Raw genomic sequence first — 27,777 nt, forward strand, 5'->3', positions numbered from 1 at the left:
TCTTGCTAAACCTCACATTGGATCAGGTGACCTACTGCCTTTATGTAAAGTTTTCCATGTTCCCTCTGGGGGTTGAAAACTCAAAAGGCCCTGGGACCCAGATGGTCCACACAAATGTGCAGCTACAGCTGGGAGGGTCCCTGGTGTCTGGGGAGTCCCTGAGAGCAAAGGTATCCAAGTCCAAAAGCACTAAAGGGCCTGCCACTCAGAGAGGCTGCAGATTGGAGGCCGGGGGTGGAGGGTGGGGACAAACTGCCAGCAGCTGCCCTGACCCTGTGCTGTACCAGGGGCTTTTCCAGCAACTGGGACTGGACACAAGTCAGCGGAGCAAGAGAAACTTGCAGGACACCACTTTCCCTTATCGTCCTGCAGCCTGAAGGCGGTGCTTGGCTTGAAGAGCTCCTCTTATGGGCGGAGCTGTCTGTCTGTCAATCCCCCCCCCCCACCCCTCCAACACACACACACACACACACACACACACACACACACCAGTCTGCCCACAAATCAACCCAGAGGTGAGCATCAAAGTCACACACCTGTGTCGGAGCCCAGGTGTCCTGGCTCAAGTTCCAGGCTGGGCTTGGCTATTTAGGAAGCCTGGTGGTAGCGCTTTCCTCCTTCAGGCAGATGGGGGATCTCAGATTCCCAGCGGGAGTCCCCAGAGGATCCCAGGGTGAGAAAACAAACAGCTCCCCTCTTTGGAAGGCCTTGGTGAGGGTGAAGGGAGCTCTCTCCTCACTTTGCCACAGCTCAGCAGGTTAAAACCCAGACAGTGGCGCCGGGGAGGCAGCCTGGGTCTGGGTCTTGGCCCAGCCACTTACAATCTATGAGCTCTTGGGCAAGTTACTCTGCCTCTCTGTGGCACGGTGTCCCCATCTGTAAAATGGGTGTGATAGTGATGCCTCTGCCTCTTGAACTTGTTGAGATTTGATGAGTTTGTACATGGAAAACACTAAACCACGGAACCTAAAATAGCACCCGGCCTACAGCAAGCGCACAAGGAATATTCATCATTATTCTTCAGAGGTCCCTGTCCCCAGACCATGAGCTGCAGTATTTCTTGACCCAGATGCTCTCATCCTTTTCTAAACAAACACCATGGTGATAACTCTGTGTAGAAAGATCCGCACCCCCCAACCCCCAGCCCAGAGTATCAGTGTCCACGGCAGTAAAGGAGAGGGCTGGGGCCAGCTTGGTGTCACTGGACAACTGCTAAGCCGGTTCCCAGGTTTGAGTTGCATCCCTCCATAAGGAGCATAATTCAGTGTGGCTCTGTGAACCAGATGGTAGCTAACCCAGGCTCCCCGTTACCCGTCTCACAGCACACGTCTACACTGCTCTGCCCTCGATCGAGTGTGTCCACACCTGCCATGTCACCAACCCTCCCAGTAGGCTCAGGAGGAGCCGCTAGGCTGACATTACAGGCAAGAACGGAAGTTCAGGGAGAGGCTGGGTTCGTCCATCTCCAAATTCAGTGCCAGGCCCCCCTGCACACAATCTGTGGCCCCTGCTCTCAGGCAGATCCTAAGAAAATTAACTCTGTCAAGGATGTGGTCATACACAAATGAACCTATCTACGAAAGAGAAACAGACTCACAGACACAAAGAACAGACTTGTGGTTGCCAAGGGGGAGGGGGTTGGGGGAGGAATGGAGTGGGAGATTGGGGTTAGCAGATGTAAGCTTTTCTATATATAGGATGGATAAACAACAAGGTCCTACTGTACAGCACAGGGAACTATATTCAATATCCTATGATATACCATAATGGAAAAGGATATTTAAAAAAGAATATATATGTATGTATGTATAACTGAACCACTTTGCTGTATAGCAGAAATTAACACAACTTCGTAAATCAACGATACTTCAGTTTTTTTTTTGTTAATAGAAAAGGATGTGGTCATAAACCAGCATTCCTGGGGGTGACTTCACCCCTATCTTCCTCACACCAAATTCCTAGAGAGTGGAGCCTTGGCTCAAACTAATATGAGCATCAGAAAAAAAAAAAAAAAAAATACTGGGTCCACTTGGAGGGAATCTCCACCTGTTTAGCCTGGTTCTTTTGAGTCCCTGGGGGACCTGAGGCCGGTGGCTTGGCCTCCCTGGACCTCCAGTTCGCACCTGTAAGATGGGGATGGGACTGCCTGATGCTATTTCACACTCCCCTGGGAATTTGGTAAATACACTTGTATAGATCTTTGTCCTGTTAAGTACAGATTTATTACAAATATGGACACATCTTCTGAGTCCTGGTTGCCTCCATACCCGTCGCAGGAGATGAGGCACAGATGGGCCAACGTTTGAGATCAGCTACACCTTAAACCAGCTACACAGCCTTGGATGTGTGGCTTCAGCCTTTTCTGAGCCTCAGTTCCTCGCCTGTAAAATAGGGGTAGGGATGCCTCCACTACAGTGTAGTCAGAAGAACTGAATGAGAGACCCTTGTAAGGTTTGGCACAGAGCAGGCGCTGTTTGGCACAGAGCAGGCGCTGTTTGGCTGTTGGTTTTGAATCTGGCTTAAAGAGAAATCCTGAGGAAGGAGAGAGACTCTCCAAATGCCGAGGACTTCCTGGAGGAGGGGGCAGGAGGACTGGGCCTTGCATACAGATGGATTTCAGTGTTTCCTTAAGGTTGATGACATTATCACCTTCAACATCAGTGCCCTCTTGTTGAGACATGACCTTGGGAATGGAACCCCCTCCCCCGAAGTCCAGAGAGTCACCAGCAGATAGTGTCACCATTAACCAGAGTACATTACCATCAGCAGCCCGTGTGTCATCGTATATATTTCACGATTCGCACGGGTCCTTCCCACATAACTGTGCTTCCAGCCTCTGCACCTTCTCTGCCTGACTTCACTTCAACACCACTTCCCCTGGGAGGAGGCAGGGGGCCAGGAGGGACCACCCTGGGGTCCCCTGAACATGCCTACAAGAAAGATATAAGGAAGCCAGGACTGACCAATTTCTTTTTCGCCAAGTTGCTTTCTATGTTATCTGCTGGGTCCTTTTCCCTGAGCTTCATGGTCAGTTTTCAGCTTTTGGGCGGGGCTTTTTTGTTCCTGAAAGAGAGAGAGAAAAAAAGGAAGAAGCCATTAGACAGACACTTGCTGTCACAGATGAGGAACCTGGGGCTGGGGCCCTGGCAAGGATGCCTGGATGGGGGACCCAGCTCCCCCAGAGACCTGGGTGCCTCTCTGTTCCTCTTGCCTAGTTTCTCCATTTGCAGGAAATGGAGATGGTCAGGTTGGACCACTTGTGTGTTTTCCCACACCTGCCACATCGCTTGTCAAGTACAGGCCTGTCCCCGGAATATCTTCATTCAGGTCACTCTTATGGTGGGACATGTTTTGGAAACCTTAGACTTTCTGCCCACAAGATGTGAAAACAAAAGCAGTGCAAATTCAAACAACGTGCCAACCTCCCGTGTCAAATAATTACTGAAATTCTAACCAGAATCATGGGCACAACAGAAGTGGAAGACTGTACAACTTTTCTGGAGTTGGAAATATGTTTCTAGAGCTATAAAAATATTTAGGTCATTTGGCCCAATAACTCCATTATAAATAGTTAGCCTAAAGCAGTAACAAAAATGTGCAAAGATTTAAGCCTGAGATGGTCATTGCAGCATTTTTCATGGTAGAAAAGCAGTCTTCACAATAGGACAGCATATCTAAGAGGAAAGTTTAAATTTTGGTACATTCACGTGATGGAAATTTATGTTAAAGAAGAATATTTAGGTGGTCCAGTGGTTAAGAATCCGCTTTCCAGTGCAGGGGACGTGGGTTTGATCCCTGGTCGGGGAACCAAGAGCGCACATGCCATGGGGCAACTAAATCCATGTACCACAACTACTGAGCACGTGGGCCACAACTAGAGAGAAGCCCACATGCCGCAATGAAGATCCCATATGCTGCAACTAAGACCCGATGCAGCCAACAAATAAATAAATAAATAAATAAAAAGAATATTTAATATCATTGGAAAATGCTCATAATACTTTCACTTGACAAGAAGGGGAAGATGTGTAAGAACATGCACATCAATCAACATTAAAAATAGATGTACTCATTAATAGAGCCTTACTATTAAACAGTATATGTACTTAAATTATGTCCATGTGTTTTTTTAATTTAAAATTAAACGTGAAATAAAATGTTCATACATTAAATTGTTTATTCAACAGTTATTTATTAAGCCCCTGGTATCTAGGTTATGGAGACGCAACCTTGAGCAAGACAGACCTTGCCCTGCCCTCACGGAGCTTACATTCTGGGAGAAGAGACGATTTAGGAAGAGCACGTGGGCTGCTCGTGGGGTGTATGGACGGTAAGTGGCCTGGCCCAGCACAGGATGGGAGAGCAGCGGAGGTGGGCTGCAGAGATGAGCAAGGGACAGATCACATATTTCTGGGCATAGAAAACAGACTTCTTGGAAGCAGCGCACATAACAGCGATTACCACTTGGCCACAGTTATCTTAGCCAATTTTTTAATCTGATTTTTCCTACAGTTTTCCAAATTTCTACACTGAAACAGTCAAACAAAAACCAACCACTTCTACAACTGGATAAACAAGCTTTGAGAATTTCTTCAAATTAAAAAGAAACAACTTCTTTAAAGAATTAAGCCCGCAAGGTCTCAAGGAGCCAAGTAGAATTAAAAACCACAATTCTGGGGCTTCCTAGGTGGCGCAGTGGTTAAGAATCCGCCTGACAATGCAGAGGTCACGGGTTCGATCCCAGCTCCAGGAAGATCCCACATGCCACGGAGCAACTAAGCCCGTGTGCCAAAATAAAAAAAAAAAAAAAAACCACAATTCTGGAAGAATATACAGTTCGTATAGGATGACGAGCTGTGGGGTCCGAAGTCATGCAGGCTGGCCTGACAGAGTGTCAGCTGGTCACACATGAGTGTGACATTCGAGGCCCCCCACCAAGGGACCTGCCTGTCTCCCACCAGCACACGTCCAGGAACACGCCATCCATGGGACCTCTGTGTTCAGGCCTCTCTTGTTGTTTCTTAGGCTGGTCCCTGGCCTGGAGTGCCTCTCCTCCTGTTCCTGTCTCACCTTCAAGGCTCATCTACTCTGCCCACCCATCTGTTCCTTCTGGAAAATCTGAATCACTTTGTGCTGTGCATGCCCTAGTTCATCCCATTAGCCTTGCAGGAGCCAGACTGAACCTGCTGCCTGTTCTCTCGTCTGTGTCCTCGCCGGTGACTGTGGCCTCCTCCTGAGGGTTCACAGTATGTGCCAGCTCATCAAAGCCATGGTGCCCAGTTGTGTGCTCAGACACTTAGAGAACAGGTGAGATATTGCTGGTAGTTTTTTGGTATGACTCACATTTACAATCAGTTGACTTTAAGTAGAGTTGATGGCCCTCCATAATGTGGGTGAGCCTCCCCCAGTTAGCTGAAGGCCTTAAGAGCAGAGACTGAGGTGCCCTGAAGAGGAAGGAACTCAGCATCAGGATGACAACATAGAAATTTTGCCTGAGTTTCTAGAATTTAAATCAAGGCTGCAACATCAATGCTTGCCAGAATTTCTAGCCTGTGGACTTGCCATATGGGTCTGGGGCTTGCCAACCCCACGATCATGTAAGTCAATTCCTTAAAAGCGCACTCTCTTTATTTTTCTGTCACTATCTCTAGCTATCATCTATCCATCTATCTAATCTATCTGTCTATCTATCTATCTATCTATCTATCTATCTATCTATCTATCTATCTAATCTATCATCATCTATCCATCTATCTAATCTATCCATCTATCTAAACTATCTATCTATCTATCATCTATCCATCTATCTAACCTATCTATCTATCATCTATCTATCTATCTATCTATCTATCTATCTATCTATCTATCTATCTATCTATCCATCTATCTATCTATCCATCTATCTAACCTGTCTATCTATCTATCTATCTATCTATCTATCTATCTATCTATCTATCTATCCATCCATCCATCCATCCATCCATCTATCTATCCATCTATCTAACCTATCTGTCTGTCTGTCTATCTATCTATCTATCTATCTATCTATCTATCTATCTATCTATCTAATCTATATCTATCATCATCTATCCATCTATCTAATCTATATCTATCTATCTATCTATCTATCTATCTATCTATCTATCTATCTATCTACCTACCTATCTATCCATACATCCTATCGATTCTGTTTCTCCTGAGACTCCTGCCTGATACACACCTCACACTCCAGGATCACAGCTGATCCGTCTCTGTGCCCACAGAGTCTGACCGTGCCTGGCTTTGGAGGAGCACAGTAAACAGAATGGGTGGGTGGGGTGGAAAAGAGGAGTCAGAATGGGATCAGATGAGAGGATCTGTGACCAAGGGAGCCAGAACGACAGTATCCCTGGCCACCACCTGTCAAGTTCCAGGGACTGCATTCCCATCCTAGTTTATGTGAATGGCTGTCACCACATGACTCCGGGGAGCGCCATTCACCCAGGTGACACTGTCAAAGTCCCCCTGGAGTTATGCAACATGGTGGTCCTGCAGGTGCCTAAGGGTGAAAATGGTCTCCAATCAATCAGGCAAGAGCCTGATTTGAAAGGGCATGAGCGGAGTGGAAAGAGCATGGCTATTGGAGTCAGAAACCTGGGTGCCAACCCTGGTTTTACCACCATGACCCAGGACAAGTTACTCAACCTCTGGGCCTGTTTCTTTATCAGTCAATGGAGACGGTTATCATTCTCTCATATGGTGATTGTCAGATGAGGGAGAATCTCCCCAGGTCTGGGGAGATGCCTGGCAAATCCGTGGTGTCTAATTAACGGCAACCATCATTCACTGAGCTGGAGAAGACTCAGAAAGCAACAGATATGGGGATGGGAGGAAATAAAGCATTCTCTTTAGGAAGCGTAGAACTGAGATGTTTGTGCGACATCCAAGTACAAATATCACTTGGGCAGTTGGAAATAAGAGTGGGGCTCAAGAGGTGGTCTGGGCTGGACACAAATTAATGACAATTAACACTATGGGATTAGATAAGTCCCCCAGGGAGAGAGTGTAGAAAAATGCTGACCAGGAAAGAGCAGATGGGGGACAGAAGACGGCAAGGGGGACTGAGTTGGAGAAAAGAGGGAGAGCGAACTTTGGCAGAAGAACTTTAGGAGGACGTGAGTGGTCAGCTGTGTGAATGTGGCTCAGGGGCCAAGGGAGAGGAGCTAAGAGTGTCCAGGGCATGTGGCCACGTGGAGGCCATCGGGAAGTGTAAGAAGGGGGTTTGGGGAGAGCCTGGACTGTCTGGAGGAGGAGACCAATCTCCCTAGAACACTGGCCTCGAAGAGAAGTTGAGAAGGGGGCAGGCAGTGGGTGTGGAATCAGAGGACAGAATGTGGGTGCAGTATGGGTGGGATGCAGGTTTGGAAGTGGGGAGATGGGAGACTTCTGTCCAACGGCATCTGTATCCTCAGTGAAGCACAAAGCCAAGAAACCAACTGAAGGGGCAGGAAGGTTTGTGAAACTGAGAAATTGCCACCGGGGACCTCTGGGGAGAAGCCTTAAAAAAGCCAAGCCTGGTCGGGGAGCGGGAGGGTGTGGAGATGGTCCATTCCCAGCTTGGTCCTGGGGGAGGAAGATGTGGGTCTCAGAGCGCTGGGGGTTCATGAGGGAGGGACAGTGGGTGAGTGGCAGGCATGACAAGGCAGTTAAGGGAGGATGGAAGCTTCCCCTGGGGGCTTCGATTGCAGAACAACCAAGACAAGACAGGATCCAAGCTGTGGTCAGAGGGTGGCTTTTGGGAGGATGTCCGTTACCCGTCCAAAGCTGGAACCACCCAGAACTGATGGTCAGAGCTGATAAACAGTCCCGGATGAGGAGGAAGGAGTGAGAACAGATGTGTGTGGGAGAAGAGAAGCCAGCGCGTGGACACTAACTAATCACAGCGTGTGTTAAATCCTCCTGAGGGTACAACTAAAGCAGGAGGTGTGGACACAGGGAGGGGGAAGCAGGGCGCTCAGAAGATCCAGCACGAGAGGTTGAACACATCCTCTGTATTGAGAGAGGTGTGCCCGAGGCCAAGGATGCGGAGATATTTGTGCATTCTTCCCAGAAAATGTCGCAAAGGAGAAGTTTTGCTGGTACCAGGAGGATGTGGGGTGGGGTGCGGGTTGTGCTTCCTTTGGGGTCACAGCCAGCTCTGACCTTCTACTCCCTGGTCAGCGAGGGGTGTTAAGTCCATAAGGACCCACTCCCCGGGCTGCTGTCTGCAGCAGAGGCCTGAGACTGTGTGCCTCCCATGCAGAGGCCACCACAGAGCTGAGAATGATGTCATGTTCCTGAGACATCAAAGGGGAAAGCGGTCGCCTGTGCAGTGCAAGGCCAAGTGCAGATGGCTCGCACCCCAGGGAGCATGGAGCCGTGGGTTCAAATTCCAGCTCTATAGCTCACTAGCTGTGTCACTTGGGGAAAGTTACTTAACCTCTCTGTACCTCTGTTTCTTTATGTCAAGCGGAGAATAATACTAGGACCTGCCTCATCGGGCTGTTGTGAGGATGAAATGAGTCAGCGTATGTGAAGCACATAGTAAATGCTAAAGGCTCACGAGCTGTCGGCATCACCACAGGCTCCTGGGAGATCCCGTGGAACGAACGGTGTGTTAGAACGGGTTCAGAAGAAAAAGGAGGGGGACCCACTTGGTGTTTGATTAGAGAACCTTAAACTGCCTCAAAATAATTCTCTAGGCTAACATGGAATAATAAATAACATAATAGAACGTAAATATAAGCCCAGTGCATGGGGTTCCAAAAATGCTAGCTCCTGTCTTTTCAGTCTGCGGTGACAATACTAATATTGCTGCTACTCAAGTCTAACGCTCTGACAGTGCCCATCAGTGTGGCCAAAAAGGTCAGAATGCTGCTGTTCCCATTGGTGAACGGCCATGTGCTGAGGCCCCAGGGGCCCGCCTGCCACAGCAGCTATAGGCAACAGGACTCTGAGCACGACAATTTGATTGGCCCCACCTAGGCTGTACCTAAATGTTTAGAAAATCACCTCCTCTGTACTATTGCTGCTGCTCCTTATAATAAAACCTTCAGGGGCACCATGTGTTGGATGCTTTAACTCGCCATGTTAGAGGTAAAGCAAGCAGGGCTCAGAGAAGAATCTTTTCCCACCCAACCCATCACAGAGGTGGAATCTGAGCCCAGACCCCTTGAAGTCAGTCCCTCACTCATGAACCTGCATTGAGTGGAAGCATACAGGTGAAGAAAAGTCACCCACAAGCATCAGTGCAGCACAACAGGTCAGCAGACAGTGAAGGTAGACGTCTTCTCCTAAACCAGCTTCTGCAGACAGTGGCCACCTCCCTGAACTATCTGGAGTCGTGGCTTTGTGTCCTGTCCACCCTGGGATGCTGCCCTGCTGACAAAACTCTGGGCCCAGCAGGTCGCTGGCTGACAGTTCTGAGCAGAAAATACCACACACTCCTTGGCCCCAGTTCTCTGACCAACATTTGGCAGTGACTTCATTCTTAATTTTCAGGGTTAATTCTCTGCTGACTTTGGCATGAAGCCGAAGCTAACTTAGAGGAAGATACTGAAAAGGAATGTGGAAAATAGGGCAGCTAGGAAGACAGAGAGAAAGAGAGAGAGGCAGGAAGGAAGGGGAAGGGAGGAGGGGGGTGTTAGCAACTGTTGGAATAATAGCCACACCATAGTCAATTTTGTTTTTATATAAACATTTGTCAGGCACCACGCTAAGCACTCCAAGTGCATTTTCTCACTTAATCTTCACCAAGTTGATTTTCACATCCCTCAATGTTTAAATCTCTTGCTCCACCTGCTCTGTAAGTCTCGGTAATTCCTGAAATGGTCCCCAAGGCCCATCCAAATCTGCAAGCCTGACTTACCCATTTCCTGAAGCTTCCCCAGCCTGTTCCCGTCTAAAGAGCAAACAGAAGATGCTTCATGAATAGAATGGCTCCCAGTATAATCAGATATAAGCCTGGGAAATTGTGAAAGAAGGCAGCGGCAACCAGCTGCTACCGTAAACACTCTGTGATGCCCGTCTTGACAAGCGGTAAATGATAACATCGAGAGATTGATGGTTAGCTCAGCTTATTAAAAATGTGCCCAGGATGGGACTTCCTACGTGGTGCAGTGGTTGAGAATCCGCCTGCCAATGCAGGGGACACAGGTTCGAGCCCTGCCCCAGGAAGATACCACATGCCGCGGAGCAACTTAAGCCCATGTGCCACAACTATTGAGCCTGCTCTTTAGAGCCCGTGAGCCACTACTACTGAGCCCATGTGCTGCAACTACTGAAGCCTACGCGCCTAGAGCCCATGCTCTGCAACGAGAGGCCACTGCAATGAGAAGCCCGCACACCACAATGAGTAGCCCCCGCTCACTGCAACTAGAGAAAGCCCATGTGCAGCAACGAAGACCCAACATGGCCAATAAAGTAACTTAATTAATTAATTAATTAATTTTTAAAAATGTGCCCAGGATGGACCTAGAGACTGTCATACAGAGTGAAGTGAGTCAGAAAGAGAAAAACAAATATCGTATATTAACACATATATGCGGAATATAGAAAAATGGTACAAATCAACCGGTTTGCAAGGCAGAAAGAGAGACACAAATGTAGAGAACAAACGTATGGACACCAAGTGGGGAAAGCCGGGGGGGTTGGGGGGGAATGAATTGGGAGATTGGGATTGCCATATATACATTACTAATGAGAAAAGAAATATCAAATTGTACACTTTAAATATATGCTGTTTATTGTATGTCAACTGTATCTCAATAAAAGTTCTTAAAGAAAAAAAAGAAAGAAAGAAAAAAATGTGCCCAGCTGTGGGTCAGCAAGTTCTGGCCTGGGAGTCCAAGGCAGATGTGCCCTGGCGAAGTCACTGCTAACTGCCCTAAGGTGTCAGCTTCCTCCTAGGTTAACAGTCTAAGACCAACCTTCCCCTGGCGGCTGTGATGAAGGACTCACAAGGGCTGTAAAGCAAAACAGGACTTCCCTGGGGGCACAGTGGTTAAGAACCTGCCTGCCAACGCAGGGGACACAGATCTGATCCCTGGTCCGGGAAGGTTCCACATGCCGCGGAGCAACTAAGCCCATGCACCACAACTACTGAGCCCGTGTGCTGCAACTACTGAAGCCTGCGTGCCTAGAGCCTGTGCTCCACAACAAGAGAAGACAGCGCAATGAGAAGCCTGTGCACCGCAACGAAGAGTAGCACCCGCTCTCCGCAGCTAGAGAAAGCCCCCCTGTGTGCAGCAACAAAGACCCAACACAGCCAAAAAAAAAAAAAAAAAGAGTTGTAAAGTAAAACACAAACAAATGCAGGTTGAGCAGGATGAGGGGTTAACCCTTCTGCTCTGTTGATGGAGGAGTAAAATCAGCCTGTGGTGAAACACACAAAAGCTGTCTCTTGGGAAATGCTGCTCGCATGGTCACGGCCATTGCTGTTATTTTATGAATGCTGTGCTGTCCTTCTGGCTTCTCTCTAGCTCAAAGGTGATGCATGTGTGCTAATCCTACTCTTTTTCAGGACCTGGAGATAGATGGAGGGCTGGAGTGGCAAAGAAACGTAAGGGAGAGAGGTGAGGGGCTAAGAGCATTGCTGGGCAGCCAGGACAAGATCCAAGCTCGGCCAAGGGCACCAACAGCCTCCTTCTGAGCAGCTCACAGAGAGGTGAGGACGTGGGAAGTGACGCGTGGTTTGGGGGTGAAGCACAGAGAGATGGGTGCCCGGGAGTCCCACCTGCCTTGGGAAAGGGACTCTGTGCTTTGCTCAAGCATGAACTCAGGCCCTGGGAGACAGTGTTGTCATGGGAGCCTGGAAAAGCCCATGCGATTCCCTTGGCATCGATTGAACATAACCGGGCAAACGTCTCATGGCTGATTCTGTTTCCTCACTGCCTTGTTGTTGACAACGGAGGGCTGGAGAGCAGGAGGAAGTCCCCTGATCCCTGAAAGACATCTACCCGAGGTGTCTGTATCAACCCACCTCTGATGCCTGCACAGCCCACATGCTAGAAAGATGACATTTCTGTGCCTGGGTGGCTTCAGCTGTGCTTTAGGACACGCAGACACACCAAGAAGAGGCTGTCTCGGAGTGAGGGGATTGCTTTCCCAGGCTTTTCAAACCTTCCACAGTTACACAGCTGGCGCCCACCCCTCCTTTCCCCCAAGCAGTCACCCACACTCTCTCCTGACATCTTTTTTGCTGTAATAAATCATTCTTAGGTGCCAGGATGTTTCAACCATTGGTTTAGCAGCATCTAGAGAAACAGAGCCTGGGATTTGATGTGAGACCTCAGATCCCAGCTGCTGCTCCCCAGCCTGTCTCGTGGGACAAGACACCTCTCTGCAAAGTGGGGATAAGGGAATACTCATCTCAAGGTCACGTGCAGGTCAAATGAGATGTATGGGTATATATGAATGGAATTGCTGTGTCAAATGGTAAGTCTATGTTTCTTTGTTGAGAAACACCAAACTGTGTTCCACAGCAGCTAAACCAGTTTGCATTCCCACTAGTCACTCCCTGGTGTATACCTTTGAAATGGCCCGGCATGTAGTAAGCACCAGGTAAATATTTGCTATTGCGGTTACTGTTGAGAAATCTCTTTATCGCTCATTATTTTTATTCTTATTCCTTTATTTATTCTTTTACAGATGTTTATGGGGCTCCACCTGTGGGGCCAACATGGTGCTAGATGCTGAGAAGGCTTCAAAGAAGGGAAAACCTGTCGGGAAATTCAGTCTCATCAGAAGGGACCGACTTTTAGTTAGCCTATGACGTGCCAGGCACTGGTGAGGCATAGCCTCATCCAACCCGAAGAGCAGCCGCTGAGCTCCTGTTATCTCTATTCTACGGCTGAGCCTGCTGGGGTTTCAGAGGTCACCCCACTTGCCCAAAGCACCACAGCATGAGGATGAGAACTGAGGCTTTTAAAGCAAGACCATCCACTCTGTCCACCGGACCCCTGCGCACCGCTGCTCTGGGGGTCAGGCCCTCACCAGCGAGAACAAATCTGTCAGAGTGAGACCTTGATGTCAGACACCTTTCTCTTCTTCCTTTTGGGCAGCCCAGCATCCAGACAGACTTCTCACTTAGGAGGCCCTCCCATTTGTGGGTCTTGTGGGCGTGTGCCTCTCAACTTCTCAAAAATTTCCTTCCTTCCAGCAATGATCTCATTGCAACTTCGTCAGCTTCTCCCTCTCGTCATCCCAGCCTATGTACAACAATGTCTTAATATCACCCATGAAAACACAAAAACAAAACTAACTGTTGGCAAGGAAGTGGAGACACTGGACGTTGCTAGTGGGGAAGGAAACCGGTTCAGCCACGGTGGGAAACAGTTTGATGATTTTTCAAAAAATAAACATAGACACCATATGACCCAGCCATTCCGTTCCTGGGTCTATACCCAAGAGAACTGAAAACACGTGTTCAGACAAAAACTTGTACATGAATGCTCATAGCAGTGTTATTCATAACAGCTAAAAGGTGGAAACAGCCCAGATAGCCACCAACTAATCAAAATAGAAGAAATTGTAGTCTCTCTATCCAATGGAATATTATTTAGCCAACGAAAGAAATGAAGTTCTGATTTGCGTTACAATGTAGAAGCACCTCGAAACCCTCTTGCTAAGTGAAAAAACAGCTAGATTTGGAAGGTCACCTGTTGTATGATTCCATTTAAATGAAATGTCCAGGAGAGGCGAATCTATAGAGGCTAAAAGCAGGTTAGCAGTTGCCTGGAGCTGCGAGAGCAGCTATTTATGGGTCAGGGGTTGCTCTTTGGGTGGTGAAAATGTTTTGGATCTGGACAGAAGTGGTGGTTGCACAAGACTGTGAATGTACTAGATGCCACTGAATGGTTCACTTTTTTTTTCCCTGCTGCGTGTCATGTGGGATCTAGTTCCCTGACCAGAGATTGACCCGGTGCCCCCTGAGGTGGAAGCTGGGAGTCCTAACCACTGGAATGTCAGGGAAGTCCCTGAATTGTTCACTTTAAAATGGTTAGTTTCATGTTAGGTGAATTTCACCTCAATTAAAAACAAAAACAAAACACAACAAAAAAACTCCCCTTGACCCCGTGACCTCCTGCTCTCAATCCGTTTCCTTGGGCTTGTTACAGGAACTCACTGTCTCATTTCTCTCCTTGGCTCCCGCCCTTGGGGTTTTTGACCCACTGCACCTCTCAGTCATCCAAAGTCAATAGCCAATTCCCTGTAACCTCCCAGCAGCTTTGGTGAAGTTGACCATTCCTCTTCCTTGGGAGTCCTAGAAACTTCCTTGTCCCATCTTCCAGCCAACATGCCTTGGTTTAGTAACCATTTTGAAAGAAGTTAAAATTTTCAAACTTTTTTTTAAAAGCTGGAGTGGAATGTTCTAAATTCAGACCCTCCTCTCTACTCATCAGTTTGGTTTGAGTTGGCAGATCAAGGCTTTGGCATCCATAGTGACCCAGCTTCAAACCCTGACTCTGCCAACCTCCAGCTGTGTGACCTGACCCTTTCTGAACTCAGCTTCCTTACCCGTATCACAAACAGAATGTCCCATAACAGCATGTGTGGGGATCAACAGCCATGTGTGGACATGATACTCAACACCTAGCAGAGACTTGTAAATTGTACCTAGTTTTTACCATGTCTGCATCAATCATTCATAAAATTCAGAGGGTCTGGATTAGATGTCAAAGGAACAGCTGTGGACCAGATACGGTCAGCGTGGATCCTTTGAGACCTGGACAGGTTCACCTGAGCCCTTTCCCTGAACTTGCTGGGTTCTTCCCGCCTCCCTGACTGCCCTCCACGTTCTTCTGGGGCCTCCCCCTTCTCCTCTCCCTCTTCTCCATGCACTTTCCCCCTGGTTCCTTGGGTGGCTCTGATCCCATCTCTATACTGGTGAGTCCCACGTTTTACACCACCAGCCCAGACCTGTGTCCCACATTCCTGTCCAGGCCACGTGACATCATCACTCGGATACCAAATGGAACCTCAGCCTTAAGGTGACCAAATGAAGCTGGCAAGTGGCTGGGTCAGTTCCTGACAGAGCAAAGACTTGAAGATAGTCACGTGTCTGAGGCCAGAGCAGTCCCCCTGGGCTGCCCTCAGCTACTCACTCCACTTGGATGAATAATCCACATCTCAAACTCACTATGGCCTAACCTGCTTCCCTACGTCTTCTCTTCCAGGTAAATGGCATCACTGTTCTACCTGCGGCCCACGCCCCACCTCACACCTGAGATCTAGCCAGGATCTGACCACTTCTCTTCATCATCTCCCGACTCTCTCAGGGTTATGTCCTCAGCTCTTAGCAAGGTCCACAGGCTCTGACCCTCACTGACTCATACCCGACCCCTGTCCCTACCCTCTCTTCCCCCTTGCCCTCCACTCTGGCCAACTTGACCCCTTCGTGTCCTCAAACAAGTCTAGTACACGCTTATCTTGGGACCTTTGGTACCTGCTGTTCCTCTGTCAGGAATACCCAAAGGGCTCACTGCTCACTTCCCTGTGGTCTCCACTCAAATAGGATCCACTGGAGAGGACCCCTGACCTCCCGATATTAAAAACAACCCTCATAACCAATCAATGCCCTCATTTCCTTCTAACCTACCTCTTTACTTGTGGAATGGCACCCATCACCACCTGGTGAATAGTTACCTGTTTGTTGATGTGTGTCCTCCAACAGGGCTGTGTAGCCCAGAGAGCTGGGATTTGGTCTTTGTGCTGGTGCCTCTTCTTGCCTCCCCTCTCTGGTCCCCCACCTTCTCTGCCCTGCTCCTGCCCTGGGAGACTGGCCTGCTCTCTTGCAACTGGCTGCCAGCCCAGCAGTAGATGAGGGGTGGGAAGAGAAAGAGTTGGGGGAGTTTCTTCCCTGCTACCTCCCTGCTCTTTTCAGCGGCTCTGGTAATAGCTACATCCTCCCCACCTACAGCTGCCCCAGGCGGCCCTCCCTCCAGGGCTCTCAATCAGCAACTTCCCTGCCCTCAGCACTGGGCTAATGGCTCCCTGCTGTCCCTTGTTTGTTCCTTTCCCTCTGCCCAGGCCTCTGTAAGTCCTCCCTTCGCCATCTGGGGTGGATTCTGTTTCCTCCTGAAACCTTAGCCCTGCCAGTCTGTCACATTCGCTGCTGTGTCCAGCACCTAGGACAGTGCTTGGAACATAGTGGGAGCTCAATAAACATTCTTCACTAATGAATTAGCTAATGAATTAATTAGTAGAAGAATGAATGGAAGGACTTCAATATGCTACTTGAAAGAATGAATAGATAAACGGGTGAAGGAAAGCATTTTGTTTCCTTGAAAGAAAAAATGAGTTAGGTCGATGAGTTAGCTTTCATGGAAGCATAAATAGAAAAAAAAAAAAGTGAACAAAATCCCTGAGTTTCTTTGAATTGTGTGCTCAGCGGAGCACTAAGCCTGTCTCCTCCATTGGCTCTTCCCTTGAAGGTTACGATTACAGGAACACCCTCCCAGACAGATGCATACAGAGTCTGAGATCCCCATGACCTTGGAGCCCAAGCTTCCGGCCCCACCTTCCTGGCCTGGCCGCACAGTCTCTGAGGTTGTCCATGCAGTGTTTGGGCTCAGCCTCTGTCCCGAAGTAGCAAAGACTCTTAATGCGCTCTAGGAAAGTCCCCAGAGCCCACGGCCCTGCACCAAGGAGAGGGGATGCCGAGTGGCTCTCCAACAAGAGGCCCGTTTCCGCTGAGCAGGAGACTGGCTCTGGGGGCCCGCTGGTTCACCCTGCTCCCAGTCAGCAAGCAGGCATTTCTGTGGCTTTGTGACAAGAACTCTAAGGATGGAGAACCAGCAACGGATTTGGGACGGAGACCCACAGACCTCTTAGCCCTTCAAGTTGGGCAGTTGCCTTTCTGGGTCTGCCAAAGCTTGGGCCAGGGCGAGGGGACCGGAGAGAAAAAAACAGAACCGCAAATCCAAGTGCCCCTGAGCCAAGAAGCTGCAGGGAGTGGGGAGTGGATGTGGACAGGCTTCTGCAGCGGCTGCCCTCGCGTCTCCGTTTCCTGAGAAGCAGAAACTCAGGATGGTTCAGCCGGCCGAGCCGAGGCACCTCCTCTGTGGGATCGGGGTCTGAGATCCCCTTGACCTTGGAGCCCCAGTTGCCAGCCCCACCTTTCCGGCCTGGCAAGGTCTGGAGGAGGTCAGGAGAAGCCAAGCCCTCCTTCTGGGGAGGCGCAAAGAGGCAGAGCAAGGGAGGCGCAGAATCACTGCCGACACCCGGAGACGTCGCTGTTGGGCCCAGGCCTGCAGCTGCAACACTCTGTCCGACTTTTACAGCCCTGACCCTGCTCCTGGGGCTATAAACGTCCCAGGGGCTAATTCCCTGGGGAGCAGCCACAGGCGAGGCTACACGTGGACACCTATTTGCTGCGTGTTACCAAGCCAGCTCTCCTCTGGGAAAGAAATCCATTCATTCACTCATTCATTCATTCAGCAAAGGTTTCCCAGGGACTTACGAAGAGCCAAGCCCTTGGTGAGTTGCTAGGATACAGAAATGAATCAGATAAAGTCCCTCCTGGAAGGAGCTGGCACTCACAGGAGCGAGACAGACGCATAGCAGAGAAGTGTAACAGTGCAGAAACTGTCTGTCCATCCATCCAGCGGACATGTACCATATGTGCACCATGGTCCAGGCACTGCTTCAGGTGCCGAGATGGAGCAATGAGAAAGCACAGCAAAAATTCCTGTTTTCATGGAGCTGACGTCCAGTGAGGGAGAGAGATGGTAAATAAAACACAGAAGTAGATGATGCAGTGTATTAGAATGTGAGAGATGCTATGGGAGAAAAAAATAATTAAAGGAGGGAAATGGAAGTGTAGGGTGGTGGGGATAAGGAGATAGCAAATATTTAAAAGATGGTTCTGGAAGGCATCACTGCAAAAGGGACATTTGAGCAAAGGCTTGAGGGAAGGGAGAGGTCGAGCCACATGACACACTGAGCCGTGTGTTATAATCGCCAAAGACACAAGGGGCTAACTCCCTCCACAGCCCAGAGGGAAAGCTCTCTGGGTGTGAAGGGAAGATTTCCAGCGGAAGGACAGTGGAGAGCAAAGGGCCAAAAGGGCAAGCAGCTACCGGAGGGTGGAGTGGGTGTGGGGAGAGTGATGGGAGATCTTGCCAGAGAGGTTGGTGGGACAGGAAGGTGGGATGAGCACAGTTGTTTGCACTGGATCCTGTTGGCAAGGGGTTTGCTTTGAGTGGTGGGATTGTGAGATTAAGATGCCAATACCAGACCACTAGCCAGGTTCAACCCCCAGCTCCACCACTGGCTCTGTAACCTTGGGCAAGTCACTTAACCTCTCTGAGCCTCAGTTTCTTCCCTATCTGTAAAAGACAAGAGTCACGGAACCCACTTCACAGGACCAAGTAATTTAGAACTGTATCTGCATCATTTATTCCTCCGAAAGAGCTCGGAGAGGCTGGGCCAGCAGCCTGCAGGGAGGGAGAGCTTGCAAGGTCCTTGCTCACATGTCCTAGAGCAGGATGTTTATATGTAAAGATGACTTAACCCTTTGTTCGATGCCTGATTTCTAAGCACTAGTCATCTTCCAGGCAACACGCTGGAGGTACAGACGTGGATCTGCCCTCTTGGGTTTGCAATCTGGGTGTGGGTGCACAGATTCCAACATGCACCATCCAGGGTAGGCTTGCATAGAGTGTGTGGAATCAAGGGGTAAAGCTTGACCCTGAAGAAACCTAGAACACCAGAGAGGGCAGTGATAGCAAGACGCCAGTCACTGCCACCACCTGGAGAGTTTCTTTTCTTTTTCTTTTTTTTTTTTTTAAAGCTCTTTATTGAAATATAATTGCTTTACACTGTTGTGCCAGCTTTTGCTGTACAACAAAGCGAATCATCTATATTTATACATATATCCCCATATGCCCTCCCTCCCGCGTCTCCTTCCCACCCTCCCTATCCCAGCCCTCTAAGTCATCACCCATCATTGAGTTGATCTTCCTGTGTTATGCAGCAGCTTCCCACTAGCTATCTATTTTACATTTGGTAGCGTATATATGAGGTCAATGCTGCTCTCTCACTTCATCCCAGCTTCCCCTTCACCCCCCACTCTGTGTCCTCAAGTCCTTTCTTAAAAACAGATTTCTGGCCCCCACCCAGACCTACTGATTCTGAAAATTCAGAGAGAAGGTCTAATAAGCTATTGTTTCATGTGCCCCAGGTTATTCAGCAAAATTGGCCAATACTGATCCAACGCAACCCCCTCTTCTTGTAGACAGGAAGCAGGGGGTCCAGTGACTTGCCCGAGGATGGGTAGCCAGTGTATAGCTGAGGCAAGGCTGGAAATCAGAGCCCTCGCATCTCCATCTGCATTCACTTCCTAGGGCTGCAGGACAAAGCACCACAAACTGGAGGGCTTAAAACCACAGACATGTATCCTCTCACTTCTAGAGGCTAGAAGTCTGAGACCATGGTGTCGGCAGGGCAGAGCTCTGCTCTCTTAAAGGATCCAGGGAGCATCTGTCCTGTGCCTTTCTCTCACCTGCTGGTATCACTTGCCATCCTTGGCTTATAGCTGAACACCTTCAATCTCCATCTCCATCCTCACCTGGCCGTCTCCCTGTACATCCCCTTCTTGCAAAGATATCGGTCATCTTGGATCAGGGCTCACCCTACTCCAGTGTGACTTTATCTTAACTAGTTCCATCTGCAATGATCCTATTTCTGAATAAGTTCACATTCTGAGATACTCAGGGTTAGGACTTCAACATCTCTTTTGGGAGACATGGTTCAACCTGTAACACATCCAAGGCTTGTGTGTTCCTCCCGTTTACACATTTAATGGCTATGGTCCTCCTAATTCCGGAAAGATCTAAGGGTGCCGACACTAAAATAAAACAGATAAAACAGGACCAAGGTGATAAGAAATAATGAATAAATAATAAAAAGGAAGAGGGACATAACTGTAACAGATGCTTGGGCTACAGATAGTTTGCAGCCACTGAGGACTCAGTTTCACTCTGGATGTCTGGACTCCTGACTCCCCAGGGGGGTCAGGGATGGGGAGTGTGGCCGGGTGCCTTGAAAGGACCCCTTCAAGCAAAGGCAACATTGATGACGTGAGAATGTGTTTTCTGGGCCTTCTGAACTTAGAGATGTTACCCCCAAGCCTGTTTCACAGATTGTTCTGGAATATGGCTGAGATACTGCAAATTAAATAACTGGGAAAAATAACGTTTTTATAAATCATTGCAACTTACACAATATTTCATGTTTATTAGCAGAAAATCATTGCAGCTTAGAAAACGTTGTCACTTTATTAAAAGAGATAATCTTCTCCAGAATTTTGTGGGGTGGATGGATTCACATCTTACCCTTTTGATGAAAGACTGAAGGGCAGAGAGGTAACTCAAGGTCACAAAGTGAGTAGTAAATGAGTCACAACTAAACCAGGTTTCCAGGCTCTCGGTCCAGGCCTCTCCCCACTATTTCCCCAACGTCTGCTCCTCGCAGCTCTTTCCATACTCAGTCTGCAAAGTCTTCACAATCAGTCAGTCAATAAGTATGTAAGTAAATGGCTATGTTCAATTAAAACGTTCAGTTTAAAAATTCAATTAAAAATGTATATTCTGGTTACTATGTAATTGATGTTATCTCATCTGTTTTCAACAACCTGTGAAACAGCCTTAGCAGACATCAGCTCCAACGCTGGAGTAAAGTCAAGAGCCGCCACCATCCCAGCCCTGCGGGGTTCTACTGGATGGGACTCGGAGAAGATGCTAGAAGGAACAGAGGCTACCCCCAGCACCCATTACAGGCTCCAACCTCCCCTCCAACATAGCTTCCTTCCAGCTAAGAAAGACCACCACTTCCTGGAGCGTTCTCAAGCCAGAGTACATGGGGCTGAATTGACTCGAAAGGATGCTTTGAAAGGCATTGAGAGACCTGCTGAAATGAAGTGGCTGGGCTCTGTAGCTAAGTTGGAGTTTGGTACCCAAAAAAGATGGAAATCCATACATACTACATTTGTCCTGTGACAAGCAATGGCTTGCTATTATTAGGAGCCTATCCTATGCTAGACCCTCAAATAAACTTGCATTTCATCCCCCCAATTGTCCTGCAATAATTCATTTTTTAGATGAACACGTGGTGACGCAGAGAGATGAAGTGGCTTGCCTGCTGCCAAAGAGCAGAATGCTGTGTTCTCCTGCCTTTGTGTGAAGCCTTTTGCCGGGGTATCACTTGGGTGCAGAGGTGTTCCTCCTCTTTCAACCTCTCTGCAGTCACCAAGCACCTCCTGTGACCAAGCGGGGAGTAAGTAGATATGGAATTCTCCAGATGTTCACACCCGTGTCTTCTGGGCAGCAAATACTGAGGTTCTAGATGTGGTGAGTTACTCACCATCCTGAAGGTTACCTCCCAGGAAACACGCCTGCCAAATGCACCCTTGAGCCATGTTCCTACACTGGACATTCGTGCTGCTTCTCTGCCTCCCTCCTGTCCTGGGGAATCGGGTTGGACTTGCTCAGAGAAGCCTTACCTCCTGCGTTGAGCACAGAGTTTCCCCAGAAAGCCCCCTGGTGCACCCAGAACTGCAGCCTCTGTGCCTCTCATTGCCCTGGGGTGGACGTTGGCTCAACGCCTCCCAGAAGTCAAAGCGTGATTGGCTGGCATCAGCTGGCCAGCACCCTCCCTGCCCTGCTATTGGGCAGACCATGGAGTATCTCCCTTCCCCTTGAGCGTGGCCTTGAGCTTTATAAAATGAACGGCTCCTCATGCCCTCTGAAGGACCAGGACCAGGGCCAGGCTGGCTGGAGAGAGCAGGGATTTTTCCAAGCCCGTCCTATGGGATTCTGATTTATTGGGTCAGGGATGGGGCGGGGCATCTGAAATTGAACAAGCATCCACCCCGCTTCACCCCACCCCACCCCGTCCTGAATGATCCTGATATGTAGCCTTCAAGCAAATCATCAGCTTATGAGTGTTTCCCAAACTTCAGCCTTAGCTCGCCGCCTTGATGATGCATTACTTTAAGCAGGATTATAATAAAACCTCCCTGGGCAACTGTAAGGTGTGGCCAGGGATGAGGACCACAGCCTTAAGTATGATATGCATGGAATCCACTAGACATTGAAACCTATGCATAAATGCTAACAGTAAAGCTTGCTCATCCACAACTAGCCATAAAGCATCTCGGGTTCCATGTTTCGAGAAACCCTGGATGAGATGCAAAGGCCCTTTCTAACCTGCTGTAGAGGTTGCTATCATGCCTGTTTTACAGATTTGGAAACTGAGGCTTAGAGGCTCCCAAATGCTGACTCTTTTAGAATTAGGAAGTCACTTGCAGAGAATTCAATTCCAGCCACCCAACTCTAAACATCATGCTTTTTCTGCCATGTCAGGGGCAGAGAAGTGAGTGGTCCTGCCTTCCAGTGGGGTGGGATTGAGGTGTGATGGGACTCGTTATGTGTGCCAGTTTGGAACATGGGCTAAGATGAGTCTTTCCAAAAGACCCGCCTTGGGAGTCGAGTGTGTTCAGATGTTTGCAGCGCTCTGCAAAGAGTCTGGCTTTACCACGCTCACCCCGTGATTAACGCCCTCTGGTTTCTTCTGAGATTAGCAAAAAGGAATACAGTTTTACTCCTATCAGAGAAGCCAAGCTCTAAGCAGCATTAGAAAGAGCAGATGTGTCATGATTCCATCGTTTGTGTGGCTCATAGGCTGATTCATGACCTTTAGTTCCTGGCAAAGCTTAATTACAGGAAAGCTATGTCAGTTTGAAAACTGGCTGCCTGTTTACTGATCCAGTCTGATAAGCTTCAGATTCCCTGAGCAGCTCAAGAGCAATGAGCTGCATCTTGTGTTCACCAAAGCTGCCTTGTTCTCAGGCAGCCTGAGGCAGCTGTATTTACAGGCTGATTCTTCAAGGGGGCGCAAAATTCCCATCTTGATGGGCACAGTAGGAAGCTGGAAGGGATTTCCCAAATTTACTTTTTTTCTAAAGACAACAGTGAATGCTTCTGATTATGAAATCCTAGCATATCAGTCCTTGCCATGATGGAATCAGAGGAATCATGTTACAGATCTTCCTTTTCGAAATGAGGACAGAAAGGGCCCAGAGAGACCTGGCTGGGTAGCAGAACTGGAATGGGGTGATGCTGCATGTCCTGAGGCTGACTGAATTCTAGATGCTGAGCACTGTGGATGCTGAGATGAATGAGGCTTAGCTCCTGTCCCTTAGGAACGCGCTGTGAATGGCGGAGCGGGTCACAGACATGAACGGAAGGTTTGATTTTCTCGGAGCACAGGACAAGAAGAGGAAGTTGAGTTCGATATTCGGAGACTCTTCAGCTCTCAGAGAAGATGGAGAGAGAAATATGGCTATGGGAGATGCAGCTGTCCCTCAGGGCTTGATTCACTGCATCTCCTGTCACTACGTAGCCCTCGACCTGCGGAGAGAGGTTCCCATTTCCTTTCTCGAAGTAGAAATCAGTGAAAAGCAGAGGTGAAAGTCAAAGACATAGATGGAACATGGAGTGCAATTTAACTCTTCCCTGTTACAGGTACACAACTTGCCCAGGGTCACGCAGCTAAGTCAGCAGGGTCAGAACTGCTCAGTGTGTCTCCGAAGCCAAGTCCCTCCGCTGCCCGTGGTACCGCACTTTCTCTTGAGGCTTCCTGGAGAGCTGGAAGGAGGGTAACCTTTGCCTGCCTGGCACGGACTGAGGACAGGATGGGCTACATAGTGACAGCGGCTAAGCCAGGTCTCCTCTTCCTGTGGGCCAGGTGGCGTGTGTGGGCTCAGCACGGGTGGTCTTCTGTGGTCCCCGGAACCACCTCACGAGTAGTCCACGACTCCAAGACTCACCCTGGTCCAAGCCTCCATCACCTTTTGTGTGGACCAAATTGGATGTTCCTGCTTCCTCTTGGTCACCATCCTTAAATCTCCCCTCAACGCTAATAGCCCATCTCCACGGGGCTGCCCAAGAGGCCTCTGTAAAGAGCCTGCTTCATCGTCCCCCTCATCCCCCCACCCACATTTAGAAACCTTCAATACTTTGTTCTCAGGATGCAACCCGGCCTCCCTAACCTCGTCTACAAGGCAGGCCTTGCCCAACTCCGTGGCTGCAGCAGAAAATCAAATTTCTGCTCTTCGTGGCTTATGGTAACCACCTGGAGTCTGTGACGTTGGAAGATATCACTGGAAAGAACTTATATGGCTTATCTTGCAACTCAAGGGATAGGGAAGTTAGAGGCTTCACTGTGCCAGCCCGCCTGGTCCACCAGCCCGGGTCTCCACACCAGCCTGGTTCTGCCACAGACCCATCTACCCAGCCCTGGACTGCTTCCTTCCATCTCAGACTGCTTCCTGGCAGACGCTGGCTGTGTCCAAACACCCACCTCCCTCTGTTCTGCTTCTCTGCATCACACTCATCTCTTAAAACTCAACCCAAGTCTCGCCTTTTCTAAGAAATCCTTGATATCTACCCAGAAATCTTTTGGATATAGTACTCTTCTTAAGATGGAGAAACTAAGCTTGGTATCCACGATCGAGTCCAAATTCTTCAGCCAAATATGCACTAGCCGTCACTGCTTGGCCTCACTATCTGTTTCTAGCCAAGAAGTAACAAATAAGCCATCCCTCTTCCCTCCCCAGCGCCACGGCAGACACTATTAATGACTAGGACTACTCTTGCCACCGAGCCCAGATACAGCCTCAGAATCTTTCTCAACACAACACAACAAGCATCCAGGGGGACCCAGGCATCTGGGTGGGAAAGGACGTGCTGCCTGTTTGCCCTGGCCACTGCCTCTATGCTGTGGCATGAGTGCCACAAACCTGGAGCCTGCGTGCACTTGCCTCTTCCCTCTGCCTTCTCCACCTGCTCACTGCTACCCAACACAGAGTTGGTCCAATGCGGCCAAGAGGCATGAATGATGCCTTCATCTGCCCGAGGATTCTGCCCCAGGGCTGCCAGCACCAAGTTCTTCCTGAGCCCCGTGACTCCAAGAGGAACTCACAGTGGGGAGCACACCCTTTACTGACTTGTTTTTTAATCACAAGGGAGGTAGTGATGAGAGCCGAAGAGGGAAATTATAAACGTGGGTTAGGCTTTATTTCGGGCAAGCTTCTGGACCAAGAGTTCCCACGGCCTGGCTCCGCAGAGGCCAGGTTCCTCTGAAAGTTTGTCATTCTTAAAATATGTGTGTGAAGAAGCCCCTAGATGGTCGAATCCTTTCTCCATCTCTAAGGGGCTGAGTCTTCCTTGTTGGTTATCCAAATATGGCTGTTCTCTGCTTTCATTGTTAAGACCTCTGTCCTACACTCATCCACTCAGTTAATCAATCATCAATACAGACACCTACAGCGTACCCAGCCGAAGTGGGCTGGTCCCGGGGACACAGAGGTGGACAAGCTACCTGGTCCATGCCCTGCGGGGCTGACTTCCTGGTGCTATGGTCTGAAATCTGGAATGAGGCCCATCCAAGCGCTTCCCTCGAAGAGCCACGAGGACCTCCTGTTCTTAAACCCGAGGGCTTGTGTCACTCCAAGCCCTGCCTCCCTACAGATCCCTCCATCCTTCTCAGGGGTTCCCCCACCCCATGGCTCTCTCCTACTCCATCCCTGGGGACCTAGCTCTCTTCTGTGATTCTTTCCTCGCGAAGGCTTCCACCAGCACCCACTCCCTCTCCCCACATCCGTCTGACCCTGCCAGTCCCGACAGGCACCGCACAGCTTTCTCTGCTGAGTTTTTCTCCCTGTCCCCACGGGGACACAAATGGAAGAAGGAGGATGACAAACTGGGAGAATGGTGGACTCACATGAGAGAGTGACTGTAAGGAGTCCGTTGACATATATATTCAGTGTATTTTTTTTTTAAAGTTTAAGTCATTTAATTCATTAACACCTTTAAGTGAAATACGCACAGGAGGGGCTGGTTCAATTCTCTTCTGTCAGCTGGAACACTCTGACACCTCTGGATGGGCAGTATCTCCCGGGTGCAGCCCAGACCTGCAGAAACCACCCAGCGTTTGCCTTCGGTGGTGGCAGGGAGACCACGGTCAGAGCCAGTCACCTGGTGTTTTATGTGGCTTCATTGTCACAAGCCCGTAGCCTCAGTCCAGGGGCAGCCAGAGCCCAGGACCTGGAACCCAATGGGTTGCACTTAAATCCCACCTCCTCTCCCTGCTGCCTGTGACTCCAGACAAGTCCCTTCACCTCATGGGGCTTCTGTCTCCTGATCTGTAAATAGGGGTGAAGACCATGAGACCAGCCTCACAGAAGTGTTGTGAGGACTGAGCCAATACCTGCACAGTACTTAGGACAGCATCTGCCGCTAGAAACGCTCGATAATGGGTGGGGAAATCAAGGCTCAGAGAGGGGAGGCTGCCAGCCCAAGGTCACACAGCAAGACAGAGGCAAAGTGCCCCTGAGCCAGCTCCCTTCGCCACACTAGCTCCTGAGGCATGTTGGAGGCCACTGGCTCTCCAGTGAGGGGTTTTCTTTGTACCTAAGCATAGGGTTGAGACACACAGGAAAGCGCCCGTGTTGCTGCTGACCTTTGACCCAAAGGGGCCTGGGATCGCTTGGATTTGGGCTGACTACTGTCAATCTCAGCACTAAAGCCCATCAATCTATTACCAAGTCCAATCTCGCTCTGCTCACAACACGACAGGCCAATAAATCGGAGAGGAGGTATTGAGGCAAGGGATATGACTTTATTTAGAGAGCTGGCAGACGGAGAAGATGGCAGACTAGTGTCTCCAAATAACCATCTTATTAGGGGTTTGGATGCCAGTTTCTTTTATAGAACAGAGAGGGGAAGGAGGTGAAGAAGTAAAGTGAAAAGGCCAGGTCTTGCAAATATCTCCTGGAATGACCAGCCTCAGGGAGGGGATGTGTTAATTTCTCCTTTCTGGCAGCCATCTACAGGTAGACAGGGTCAGGATGTTTCCCGGAACAAAGTGAGGCCAGGATGATAAAAGCAGGCAAAAGGGCCTGTGCGGTACCAGGGTTCAGGAATTCAGGGACGCACTTGTAACAGGGAAGAGCTAAATCTGACTACCTGTTGGATCTGTTTCTTTTACTTTAACCTTTGCTTCCTGTTGCTTTTTTTCACTAAAAGGATACTATCTAGACTCAATGGCCTGCCTCAGGGAACCCTGCCCCTCTGCCTGAATGTTAAACCAACACAGTATTTCCAAAAAGTCAAAAGGAACGCAAAAATCTCCTTGATGAACAAAATATCAACACGTTAAATAAAGGCAGTGTGTGATGGGGGCTGAGGGAGAAGCGAGTGAGGTGAGTCTTACGAGTGTAGAGGCGGATCCTGAGACGAGGTTTTCCACTCACATTCTCTGAAAAACAGCCTTTGGCCCCTTTCCTTCTTTAAAAACCCCCATGGCCACTTTCCCTGCTTTAATTGCTCCTCCTAAACCATTATTACCCCTCGTCTGTTCTTTACATGTGTGTTTATTCGTGGAGTGTTTGTGAGGGGTGATGCATTTCCAAAAATGAGGCCAGATGAGCAGGTGTAGCCTGGTCAAGGAGCAAATAATTCCTCTTATCATTTGGATTCTTCCCTTAAAATAGATTCCAGTTAAAGGAGCTACTGTGTCAAAATAAACCCAATGCACAGTTTTAAGCCTCTTGATGTCTGTCAATGTTTCATATCAGTGTTTCACCCAAGGACATGGAGAATGTCTCCTCTCCGAAGAGAGCCTTGGATGATGAATGACGCATTCTGACCTTTATTCTTAAGCATGGAGGGCTTTTAGGCAAAGGAGCACCGTGGT

At 49.1% G+C, this 27,777-nt stretch overlaps 1 protein-coding gene across 1 annotated transcript in view; it reads right to left on the minus strand.

Annotated features, from left to right (window-relative positions):
• SLC2A9 (solute carrier family 2 member 9) overlaps positions 1-27,777 on the minus strand; it is a 265,853-nt gene that overhangs the window by 225,659 nt on the left and 12,417 nt on the right. The window contains exon 2 of the mRNA XM_057706684.1: positions 2,964-3,063. Within this exon, the coding sequence (XP_057562667.1) occupies positions 2,964-3,026 (63 nt within the window). The 5' untranslated portion in view covers positions 3,027-3,063. The remainder of the gene's footprint in view (positions 1-2,963; positions 3,064-27,777) is intronic.

Source organism: Hippopotamus amphibius, chromosome 13, assembly GCF_030028045.1.
Source record: "Hippopotamus amphibius kiboko isolate mHipAmp2 chromosome 13, mHipAmp2.hap2, whole genome shotgun sequence".
In the NCBI taxonomy this organism is placed as follows: Eukaryota; Metazoa; Chordata; class Mammalia; order Artiodactyla; family Hippopotamidae; genus Hippopotamus; species Hippopotamus amphibius.